The 12,787-nt window shown below is 41.1% G+C and overlaps 1 protein-coding gene across 1 annotated transcript in view; it reads right to left on the bottom strand.

Annotated features, from left to right (window-relative positions):
- Positions 1 to 12,787, bottom strand: part of CBLL1 (Cbl proto-oncogene like 1) — a 55,122-nt gene that overhangs the window by 17,296 nt on the left and 25,039 nt on the right. Inside the window, 3 exon segments of the mRNA XM_029615711.1 lie at positions 1,901 to 1,957; positions 1,959 to 1,999; positions 3,020 to 3,187. Of these exon segments, the coding sequence (XP_029471571.1) occupies positions 1,901 to 1,957; positions 1,959 to 1,999; positions 3,020 to 3,187 (266 nt within the window).

Consider the following 12,787-nt stretch of genomic DNA (forward strand, 5'->3'; position numbering starts at 1 on the left):
GTAGGTTGCTTCGCCTTCACTGGGTGCCCCTGCAGAAAGGTCTGTGGGCCCTGGAAACAGTCCACCCAGGAGGAAGATAGATACATACCGGAGCCCACAGGCCCAACATTGCTCTTTCCAACCTCTCTTGGGAAAGTTTCTGCCCTCGGAAACAAGAGAGGAGGAGAAATGACGGTTGCCTCGCCTTCCACTCTACTCCCCTCCAGAGACATTGTAGGCAGAGGGAATGTCCCAACATAGGCAAAAGCTGTAGTAGTCAAATCGCTTTGAGCATCTAAATAGCACTGACAAACAGAGAGAGGACTGAATTATCATCAGATGGCAAGCATCACAGATAGCAAAGGCACTTGGACTTGTTTATCCCCAGCACCTAGCTCTTCTGAACTTCGGCTTTAGGCAGCCTCCTGTGCACGCGTCAGCGCACCTAGGTGTACATGCGTACCTCTCCAGGACGCGTGTAAATACGTTCTCAAAACTAGGTTGAGGTTGTACGCGCTCAATTACCTGCGCAAAAATGCGTTCAAAGTCTAGGTCGCAGAAGTACATGCACAAATCTAAGCCGCAGCCTTATGGGCACAAGTCAATGCAGGTTTTAACACCATCTACTGGAGACAGAAAAATACCGAGGGACTGCAGATAGCACACTGCGTTATATATAGCGTCTTTGTCTCCATCTGCTGGCAGGGATCTGGGTATGTACAGGGAAGTTCTATAAGTTTTACTTGACTTAAAATTGGAGGTAACATATCATGATCCTGCATATAAAGAGAAACCACCCTCACTTTCATAATCATTTGAGGTATCATATGACAATTTGGAATTCCTCTTTGGAGAATCATTTGAGTCTGCAAGCTTAGGACTTCAAGTCATCATTCTGTGGTATGAGATTCACCTATTAAATTCCTTTACACTGGATAGCATCCTGCTGGGGAAGGGGATTTTGCATGTTGTGTATGAACATAACATGTGCACACAAAGTAAGTGGCATAGAACTTGTGTCCACACATTGGAAAGAAAATGGGACATCAAAAATTTTTTTAAAAACCTCATAAAACAGATACATTTCTTCCCCTAATTATAGCACACAGCCCTCAAAAGTTTAATGTTGCTGTTGGCTTTCTTGAAGCTTACATGCATTACTTTACCAGTTTGACTAGTGGTATCTATCAGAAGTCAAATGTGCACCAAAGAGTACATTAATACACATTGCAACTATGATATTAACACAAACAGGAATGAGATTGCTCCTTGGATAGTTGAAATCTTTAGCATTATGTACCCCAGGGAAAGCAAATGATTACAGAACATATTAGAGCAGCAAGCTGCAAGAAAGGCATCACAGCAGATTTAAATAGCACATTTCCATTCAAATAAAATTCACAAAACAGCAATGCATACAAAGCATGGGAAAAACGCTTACTAAAAAGGTATGCATGTTTTAGTGGATTTCGAAAAAAACTAGGTAGGATTCCTGCATTACTTTAAAAATGTAGACAAATAAAAAAAAAAAAAAAACAAACCTAAGAAGATTAGTTATGCCAGTGCCTTTGGCTCCATAACAGTAAAATATATCATAGCAGTATGATAAATGTTGGCAAAATGGACTAAATGGGTCAAGCCAGTCTGCTCAGTTTCCTCTGCCTATACTACTCTAGCAGAGGCCATCTCCCAGTTGTTAGCGTACAAGTTTGACCACCTAATAGTCTTCTAGCTTTGGCCACCACATTTCTTTTACCCCCTACCCATTGTGCTATGCATATTTCCCAGCTGTCAGCTGTACACAAGCTTGACAACCTGCTCCTCCCCAGTTGGGAAGCAATTTAGTAGCTGTTCCCTAACAGGACACCTCAGTAAGACAGAAATCAACACACTAAATTGCCAACCAATGGCACAATAGTACCTTAAAATCCCAAAATGTGTGTCCAGGGAATCTTCTTTGGTTCCCAAACATGTCCCCTACCTTTGCAGTCATATCTTTCATCTTCCTTGTAATTAAATCCTTCAGAGATGGAGAAAAGAAACACCACCGAAGTTCTTTATTAGAAAGGTTCTTCTCCAGCTATTAGAAAACCGGAGTGGGCCATGTCTGCTCGATTTAAACTTTTAACTCTGAATAAAGTACACCACAGACAGTCACATCAGCAGACTTTCCATGCACGCAAATTGTTTAATCAATGTTATTAATAAAAAGGGGTTATGATAGGATGTTAAATGAACAAGTTAAAGATAGAATGCAATAAGAATGTAAACTGTGAACAAACCATTAGACAGACACCTATCTTATTCAATCACAATTGAAAATTTAAAGGAATCAGTTGCTGTACAATAAATGTTTACTTTCCTTTTGTAATTGGCCCAATATCTTCCTCCTGCCTTTTGAACTTCCAGCTCAGTTGGGATGTGCCCCAAAAACAGCTTCACTCATAGCTACCCAGGGATCGTCTCCCCCATTTGTAATCTCTCCTCCCCAATCCAATCATTGCTAAACTGCTCAGCAGACTGCAGCGCCCTTCAGCAGCTCAGACCCACCAAAACTGAGCTCTGCTATATGAGAGACAGAGAATCAGTTCCTACCTTGAGTCATCCGCTCCCGGGGCAGGCCGGGGAGTGCCAGTCATCGTGCGACAGCAGCCTATGACTGGCCCCTGGCTGAGGACTGTCACTGCAATGACTGGGCTAGGGAAATTTGTGAACTGGCACAGGAAATAAAAGAGGGAAAACATTTTAAGAAGGAGTGATTGATGGCACATGGCAGCCAAACAGTAGCCAGTTCAGACTGAACTGGAAGCCTAAAAGAACAGGAGGGAACTGTCTGGTCCCTAAATCCGGTACACATGCAACCCGAATCCCGCCTGTGTCATTGTTGTGACCGGGACGTTGGCTCCCTCCCTTCCATTTTCCTTCCTGTCCAGGGCTGCAGCAAAATCTTTACTCTTTTTTAACAACAGAGATGGCCCCAAAAAATGATCAGCAAGGAATACATGAGTAGCTTTAGCAGGTGTAAGTGCACAAATCTTACCTTCCTCCCCAGCTTGGGCTTTTGAAGGCATCCTGTTCATAGCTCTTTGAGCATGAGGGGGAACTTTGGCTTTGCTGGTCTGTTTAGAAATTAGCTTTATGGGGATTCTTCTGCGCACATCCAGACCACCCAGTGCCCCCGAGCTGTTGGTGCCTTGCAAATCATTGTCTATTAAAAAGAGAAGAGACAGCTCTTAATGTCTCACCAGCATGGCTGATGTCAACAGATGTCAAAGCAAGTTAGCACAGGTGAAAACAGATGAAAAAAAAAAGTATGATCAATGTTTCACTGCTGTCCATATCTGATGTTGGATAGCTGATTTCTACCATACTGGTGACAGAAATACTACTATATATATTGTACATATTACAGCCATTTATTGATATTTAAGACTTCTATTTTTAGGTGCTAATTCTCCTCCTAGTAAAGGGTTTTTGAGGGCACAAAAAAAAAATTCACAAACTTAAGCACTGATTACATTCATTAACCTAAATTTCTTTCAATAACCTGAAAAAATTCTTTCCATAGGCTTTTCAAATAAAGTAAACCTAACACTGCAGGAATTTTACAAATCAATTTTTTGAAAGTATTTTAGTAAAACATTGTTGAAAGTTTCAAAATACATTAATCATCTTTCCTTAGCTATGCTCTTTTCAAAAACTCCTTCGCAGTACAAGTCCTTTTCTAAAGAACATTACAGGTTTTTCCGCCAAACCAGCACAATCCAGGGGGCCGATGTAATAAAGCTGGGCAATACCTGCTGCGGGTTTTTGCATGGGCAATTACTTATGGTTTTCCACGCGCATATGTAATAAACAGGTTTAGCGCAGAAAAAAAAAAAACAAAAACATGCGCACATATCCGTGCAATAACCCGCAGCAGGTTTTACATTAAGTGTATGCAAATTGCATGTAAAGGAGGTCATTATCTATCCACAGGCTATGCAGGGAGCCACAGTAGCAGGGAGATCGGTTGGTGCAGGGTATTTTTAGTGCCTGTGTCAGGGCAAAAGTAAGTGAAAGTGCTGCTGCGGCTCTGGACAATGCTGGTGCTTGTCTGTAGCCCCCCACAGATCTCCGGCCTATCCATCCTGCCTCCTGCTCTCTCGGCAGGGCTGATCCATGCTGAGCAGTCCTGAGCGCACGACGAGGAAAAGGCTGTACAGACACACAACCACACTAATGCCAGGAATGAAGTATAGGGGCCGACAGAAGATGAAACTATTTTTGAATAATGTGGGAAAAATGTAAATCAGCCATAAGTTAGAAATACCCCTCGCGAGTCGGCAACATTTTTCAATTGCGCCTATTTATAGTGCGGGTTTTTTTCCGTGGCTTTCTGCATCTGGGCTTTTATGCGGGTATTAGTGCGTCTTTGGTCTTGCTCACATTTTTTGCATATATCTAATTTGCATCCCTTCCTCTTATATTACCTCCTGGTGAGGAGCCTGTTTTTGCCGCACACACAAATAAATATATGCACAGAAAATGTGACGATTTCAGCATATGCTTTATTACATCGGTCTCCAGGTAAGGAACACTCCCTTCAGAAGAGACCTCTTTTAGAAGTCAAGATAAAAAGGATGCACAAACACAACATAAGAACATAAGAAATTGCCATGCTGGGACAGACCAAGGGTCCATCAAGCCCAGCATCCTGTTTCCAACAGAGGCCAAAAACCAGGCCACAAGAACCTGGCAATTACCCCAAACACTAAGAAGAACCCATGCTACTGATGCAATTAATAGCAGTGGCTATTCCCCTAAGTATATATGATTAATAGCCATTAAGGACTTCTCCTCCAAGAACTTATCCAAACCTTTTTTGAACCCAGCTACACTAACTGCACTAACTACCTTCTCTGGCAACCAATTCCAGAGCTTTATTGTGCGTTGAGTGAAAAAGAATTTTCTCCGATTAGTCTTAAATGTGTTACTTGCTAACTTCATGAATGCCCCCTAGTCCTTCTATTATTCGAAAGTGTAAATAACCGAGTCACATCTACTCGTTCAAGACCTCTCATGATCTTAAAGACCTCTATCATATCCCCCCTCAGCCGTCTCTTCTCCAAGCTGAACAGCCCTAACCTCTTCAGCCTTTCCTCATAGGGGAGCTGTTCCATCCCCTTTATCATTTTGGTTGCCCTTCTCTGTACCTTCTCCATCGCAACTATATTTTTTTTGAGATGCGGCGACCAGAATTGTACACAGTATTCAAGGTGCGGTCTCACCATGGAGCGATACAGAGGCATTATGACATTTTCCATTCTATTAACCATTCCCTTCCTAATAATTCCTAACATTCTATTTGCTTTTTTGACTGCTGCAGCACACTGAGCCGACGATTTTAAAGTATTATCCACTATGATGCCTAGATGGAACCTAACATCGTGTAACTACAGCAAGGGTTATTTTTCCCTATGTGCAACACCTTGCACTTGTCCACATTAAATTTCATCTGCCATTTGGATGCCCAATCTTCCAGTCTTGCAAGGTCCTCCTGTAATGTATCACAGTCTGCCTGTGATTTAACTACTCTGAATAATTTTGTATCATCCGCAAATTTGATAACCTCACTTGTATTCCTTTCCAGATCATTTATATATATATTGAAAAGCACCAGTCCCAATACAGATCCCTGAGGTACTCCACTGTTTACCCTTTTCCACTGAGAATATTGACCATTTAATCCTACTCTCTGTTTCCTGTCTTTTAACCAGTTTGTAATCCACGAAAGGACATCGCCTCCTTTCCCATGACTTTTTAGTTTTCGCAGAAGCCTCTCATGAGAGACTTTGTCAAACGCCTTCTGAAAATCCAAATACACTACATCTACCGGTTCACCTTTATCCACATGTTTATTAACCCCTTCAAAAAAATGAAGCAGATTTGTTAGGCAAGACTTCCCTTGGGTAAATCCATGTTGACTATGTCCCATTAAATCATGTCTTTCTATATGCTCTACAATTTTGATCTTGAGAATAGTTTCCACTATTTTTCCCGGCACTGAAGTCAGGCTCACTGGTCTATAATTACCCGGATCGCCCCTGGAGCCTTTTTTAAATATTGGGGTTACATTGGCCACCCTCCAGTCTTCAGGTACAATGGATGATTTTAATGATAGGTTACAAATTTTAGCTAATAGATCAGAAATTTCATTTTTTAGTTCCTTCAGAACCCTAGGATGCATACCATCCGGTCCAGGTGATTTGCTACTCTTTAGTTTGTCAATCTGGCCTACTACATCTTCCAGGTTCACAGTGATTTCGTTCAGTTCGTCTGAGTCATCACCCCTGAAAACCATCTCCGGAACTGGTATCTCCCCAACATCCTCATTAGTAAACACGGAGGCAAAAAATTCATTTAGTCTTTCTGCAATGGCCTTATCTTCCCTAAGAGCCCCTTTAACCCCTCTGTCATCTAATGGTCCAACCGACTCCCTCACAGGTTTCTTGCTTTGGATATATTTTAAAAAGTTTTTATTATGAGTTTTTGCCTCTATGGCCAACTTCATTTCAAATTCTCTCTTCGCCTGTCTTATCAATGTTTTACACTTACCTTGACAATGCTTATGTTTTATCCTATTTTCTTCAGATGGATCCTTCTTCCAATTTTTGAAGGATTATTTTTGGCTAAAATAGCCTCTTTCACCTCACCTTTTAACCATGACGGTAATCGTTTTGCCTTCCTTCCACCTTTCTTAATGTGCGGAATACATATGGACTGCGCCTCTAGGATTGTATTTTTAAACAATGTCCAAGCCTGTTGACACTTTTAACCTTTGCAGCTGCACCTTTCAGTTTTTTTCTAACTATTTTCCTCATTTTATCAAAGTTTCCCTTTTTAAAATTTAGTGTTAGAGCTGCAGATTTACTTATTGTCCCCCTTCCAGTTATTAGTTTAAATTTGATCATGTTATGATCACTGTTGCCAAGTGGCCCCACCACCGTTACTTCTTTCACCAAATCTTGCGTTCCACTAAGAATTAAATCTAAAATAGCTCCCTCTCTTGTAGGTTCCTGAACCAATTGCTCCATGAAGCAGTCATTTATTACATCCAGGAACTTTATGTCTCTAGCAAGTCCTGATGTTACATTTACCCAGTCAATATTGGGGTAATTGAAATCTCCCATTATTATTGCACTGCCAAATTGGTTTGCTTCCCTGATTTCTCTTAGCATTTCATCATCTGTCTGACCATTTTGTCACAAATGCAGAAAACCTAGTCAATTCTTTAACAATGATCCTTAGAGGGAAAGAATACCAGCTGAACAACTTGCTCTGACAGGCACAGAATAGGACATTGAATAAGGACTGTAAGATCCATCTAGTCTGCCTGATTTACTTCTTGGTACAGATATTGTAATCCCCATTTGATCTCTGGGCTTTCCTTCATTTCTCTACCACAAAAAAAAAATATTCTGTGCTTATTCCAGGCTTTCTTCAATTCAGTTAGATTTTTTTTTTCCTTCTGCCACCTCCCCTAGGAAATTGCTCTATGCATCCACAACAAAGTAGCATAGCACACGATGGCAAATAAAGACCTAACTGGCTCATCCAATTTGTCCAGTTATTCTAGTCTACACTGCCAATGATATTTGTCAGCTACCAGCTTCAGAAGATTGACTACTTGTAAGATATTGGTCCTTATCCAAGAAATTTTTAAAACTGCTCCTGGATTTAAGAAACTGAACTATCAAAAAAAAGCTAGATACCCAACAGAAGCATTAGCAGGTAGGCTCACATGCTGTACAGTCTGGCAGAGTGCCCTCTGCAACTCACGGCAGATTGTTAGAAATTGGAATACAACACAGAGAGAAAGACTGTTCCAACACCAAATACTTTTTATAAATAAAGGGGACACTACACCAATTATTTGTTAAAGTGTACAATCAATAACAATCTCAAATATATCTTTTATATGACTATATTAATTCACATAACTAAATGTTTCACAACTTTATTTATTCATACATAACATCTACATAATACAAAAGTTACCACCACATTAGCTCATATAAATATTTATCTTGTGGACATGCCAGCAATCTTCATAGACATTTTCTTAAAATATAACCCCCATACATTCTCCCTTCATTCATACAACACACACTCCCCACCCACCCAGCATAAAATACCTACGTGCACCTTCTATACTTCCAGAAGATTCAATATTAATTGACCCTAAATAATTTCCTCCACTTGTTCTGATGGTGAAATTCCTCTTCTCAAATATCTGGGATCTTCTCTCCTTACTTATTTCAAAAAAATACACATCTTCTCCATGCTTGCTGGAAACCATTTTTTTTTCCAGAATTACCAATTCTTCTCCATACTCGCACAAACTCCTTTTCCAATGCTCCCTACAAGGTCCCTTGTTTCGCATAAGCTTCCTCAGGGGATAACTTGCACTCCCAGATCAATTCTATATTGACATCTCCAAGCTCCTAGAACACCTCAATACACAAAAATAGTATAATTAAAATATATGCAACACATCCAAAAGTGATTCAATATCTATATCTCCACCTCACTTCCTCCAATCCTACCACTGTCTGTTCATGTCCACCACTGCTATTTTATGGTGACCCTACAACAAGAAACTAAGCATATTGTCCTAATATTCAAATCCTCTCAATTAATATATCTTACTCATAATTTCTATCCAACCTTAAAATTCCTTATATTTTCTTTCTCCTTATCTTCAAACCATGAAAAATCTCCACCCGATTCTGACCACAGTAGATGCTGGATTCACGTGTACATGTTAAAAAAAAAGGTACACACGTTACATCAAAAATCTATACTCAATACCTTACCACATATCTCTAGCTAACATAACTCAGCGCAAAATCTTACCTTCAATGGCATACCATCGCTACTGAGAATTCTTCAAATCACATATCGGGATCCAAACCGATTAATAACGGCTCCATAACCAAGGCGTCTTTCTCCCTCCTAAATTAGCATCCCATATAACTCAACCCCACCTCATATCGTCAAATACGCAGCCAATCATCCCGACTCATTCACCACACACGTCATCACAATCAGCACCATAGCCCAAACCATACGCAATCCCCTGCATACACCTCACAACAATCATACAGACTCATTCACAACACACGTCATCACAATCAACATAACCCAAGCCATACTCAACCAACTTCATACCACAGACACCCAACCAACCTCACAATGCCTCAACCATACGCTCATACACAATTCAGATACCCCCACAATATCACATCAACATATATATCCTTTCAAAAAGCCACAACCCAATCTCTCCCAACACAAAACTCTACATGCAACAAAAAAAATCACTGTCTCATACTAAATACAATGCCACACCCAATCTGTCACAAACTCAATCCTCTCAACACAATACCAAAACACTACACACATCTTTCCATCATATACCAACCCCATACATTATATATATATATATATATATATATATATATATACACACACACACACATACATATATACACACACACCCACACCATTCATACCAAATATACCCCTCCCCCATCTAGACACTTCATATCAATATCCATACCGAAATGCCAAAATATATCCTATCTGTAAAATGCCTCCCAATCAACACCATTATTCAATCCATACGGTTATACCGAGCCCCACCAAAAGATGAATTTCTGCTCCAATTTCCACAGCAGAAATACCATAGAAATGAAAAAGATTATACAACTGGTTATGTATATGTATGGATGCAGGCGAATCGTAAAAGTAATAAAGGCAGAAATGATTTTATCCTCCTCCGATGACTCATCGGATGAGGGTAAAGGGATGTATATACAAAAGGAAAGTGGGAGAAAAGTGGAGTTTGTGAGGGATCAGAATAATGATGATCAGTTATGTGGTATTGAGAGAGATGACCGGATGCCTTTTTTAGGGGGCAAAGGGCGCAGGGGGCAGAAAGAATGCTGGGGATGGGCTCAGAGTGAGAAAAATGGGTGGGTAAAAGAACCTACAGCCTGCTAGGAACTAACTGATACCGATGCAAACTGAACTAGAGCCAGCAGCAGAGAGACTGGTAGGAAAGGGGAGAGAAGTAAACAAAAGAATCTGTTCACTGTAAAATCTATGTGGATTTCAACTGGTTATAACTATTGTCATACCTGCCTCAAATGCTAGTGAATGCACATTCACTCTAATTTCACTACTGCTTTTATTCACACTATGAGAATGTTGAAGAGCATCACATTAAATGGATGTGATTGAAATTAGAATCAAAACACAAAAGCAAAAGAACCTTAGATACAAAGAAAATAAGAACACAATTGTACTATCATTTCCCCCAAATGATGCAATTCTAAAAATTAGCTTTTGCCAACCTCTTCTCAAACTAATCTTTCCCTTTCCTCCATGAGCAGAACCATCTTCCACCTGAGATGGAGGGTCCCCTTTGCAGCCTCCTGCAGATTCTTCTCCTCTTTCACTTTGAAAGGACAGTATGATGTGGTTCAGTTTTCCGATTATCAACTGGATATTCTTTTGTTGCTAGGCAGCTTGCTGCAGTTCTGATTCTGGTCACACGCAGTTAAATATTTACAACTTTCTTGGCCAAAAGTTAGTTTTGAGGAAGACAAAGACATATCCCCCCCCCAAAAAAAACCAAAACCTAACAAACTTGTTTCTTTTCAACAAGGGGCTAGGATTTAAATGCAGAATTACTACATTATGCAATACTATTTCCAATGAATAAACTACATCCAAATGTCAAAGGTTACATATCTATTTTGTAATTCTGGAGACCTAAAATAGTCTTTACCAGTCACCAGAAGCCTGAGAACAGCATCCTAGATATAACATACATGAAGGACCCAATATTCAATAAGACGGTGAGCAAATAAGCTATTTGGCTAATAAACTGTATAACTTGCCCTGGATATTCAATGGGATAAATGTCCCACTGATTATTCCCGATTAAAGTTATCCTGAGAACTTTTGCCAATAACTTTAAACCTAGTTGGCCAGATTTTGAATAATGCCGGTTATAAAGTTAGCCTGCTATAGTTAGCCTGTTAAATGACGAAGAGGAATTAAAAAAAAACAAACAAACAAAAAAAAACTTGCGCTAACATATCCCCTTCATCCTCCCTCCTACCCAATGCCCAAATGCTTGGCCCTGCTGGGTCGAGCCTGCAGCATCTCCCAAACCCCATTTATCTGACATGAAAATATAATCCCTGCAGTCAGTCTCAATCCCCCTCTTCTGGTCCCATTGACATTATATAGAATTATAAGCTCCAGATTCTCGACCTTCCACCCACCCAAACCAACACCCTCTCGGTACCTAAATGCTCTTTATTCTTTATCCGGATCGTGGTAGCGCCCTACCGCAACCTGGGCCCGGTGCTTCTAGGGTTCCTAAGTGCCTCTGCTGGAAGTATACACTTCCAATGTTAGTGCTTAACAACCCCAGAAGCACTGGGACTGGGTTGTGGTAGGGCGCTACCACGATCCGGATAAAGAATAAAGAGCATTTAGGGGTATGGGGCCCTGGAGCAGAGAGCAAAGGGGGAGACTAGGACCTGCAGCAGTGATTATATTTTCATATCAGATGGAGAGGGTCTGGGGGGTGCCACAGGATCAGTCCAACAGGGCCGAGCATTTGGATATTGAGTGGGAGGGAAAAGGGAAGACATGTTAAGGCTAGTAGGCCTGCAAGTTTTTGGGTTTTTTTTTTTAATTATTCCTCTATTCACCACTTAACTGGTTGTAGTCAAAAGAATATAGCTGGTTAAGTCTAAAGTTATCTGGGAAGAGGTTTAGACCTGTTCTCGGGCATGTCTATAATTAGGCAAAGAATTTAATCAGGCTAACCCTTACTATCAGAGAGTTAGCCAAATAAGTTATTTGCCTAACTCTGCCCCAGCCTGGAATGCTCCCAACATGCTCCTTTCTTATTCGGACCACTTTCAGCTGGACATGAAAGTAGAGTTGCTTACCTGTAACAGGTGTTCTCCTAGGACAGCAGGAATTTAGTCCTCACATGTTGGTGACGACATTAGATGGAGCCCGGCACTGAAAACATTTGTCAATTTCTAGAAACTGACTGGCATACTGAGCATACCCAGCATGCCACTATCCGCACGTCCATGCAGGGTTCCTCTTCAGTTTCCTAACACAGAATTCACGAGTGAAAAACAAAACTCAGGAGAACCCAACTCAGAGTGGTGGGCGGGTTTCCTGAGGACTAACATCCTGCTGTCCTCGGAGAACACCTGTTACAGGTAAACAACTCTGATTTCTCCTAGGACAAGCAGAATGGTAGTCCTCACATGTGGGTGAGTACCAAGCTACAGGCTGCTCCTGGATACAATGACCAACAGTACCTGACTGGATGCCAATGGGTACAAGAAACTACTGTGTTGTTGGAAACAGAGGGAGGCAGCATCAAGCCTAAACAATGGGCCCTAGGCAGGGAGAGCTGGGTTTAAGGCTGGAAGAGAATGCGAAGGACAGATTGGCCAAAGCTACTATCATGCCAACCACCCTTGTCCAAACAGTGGTGGGTAGCGAACATGTGTAGGGAACTTCACCTTGCAGCCCTGCTGATTTTGGCAATGGGAACTGCCTGCAAGTGGGCTACCAACACTGCCATAGCTCTCACAAAGTGAGCTTTGACACTGCCTCCAAGCTGAAGGCCCGCCTGCGCATAGCAGGGGATACAATCCGTCAGCCAGTTTGACAGTTTGCTTGCCCACCGCAACTCCCAATCTATGTCTATCAAAAGATA

This window comes from Rhinatrema bivittatum, chromosome 9, assembly GCF_901001135.1.
Source record: "Rhinatrema bivittatum chromosome 9, aRhiBiv1.1, whole genome shotgun sequence".
NCBI classification, from domain to species: Eukaryota; Metazoa; Chordata; class Amphibia; order Gymnophiona; family Rhinatrematidae; genus Rhinatrema; species Rhinatrema bivittatum.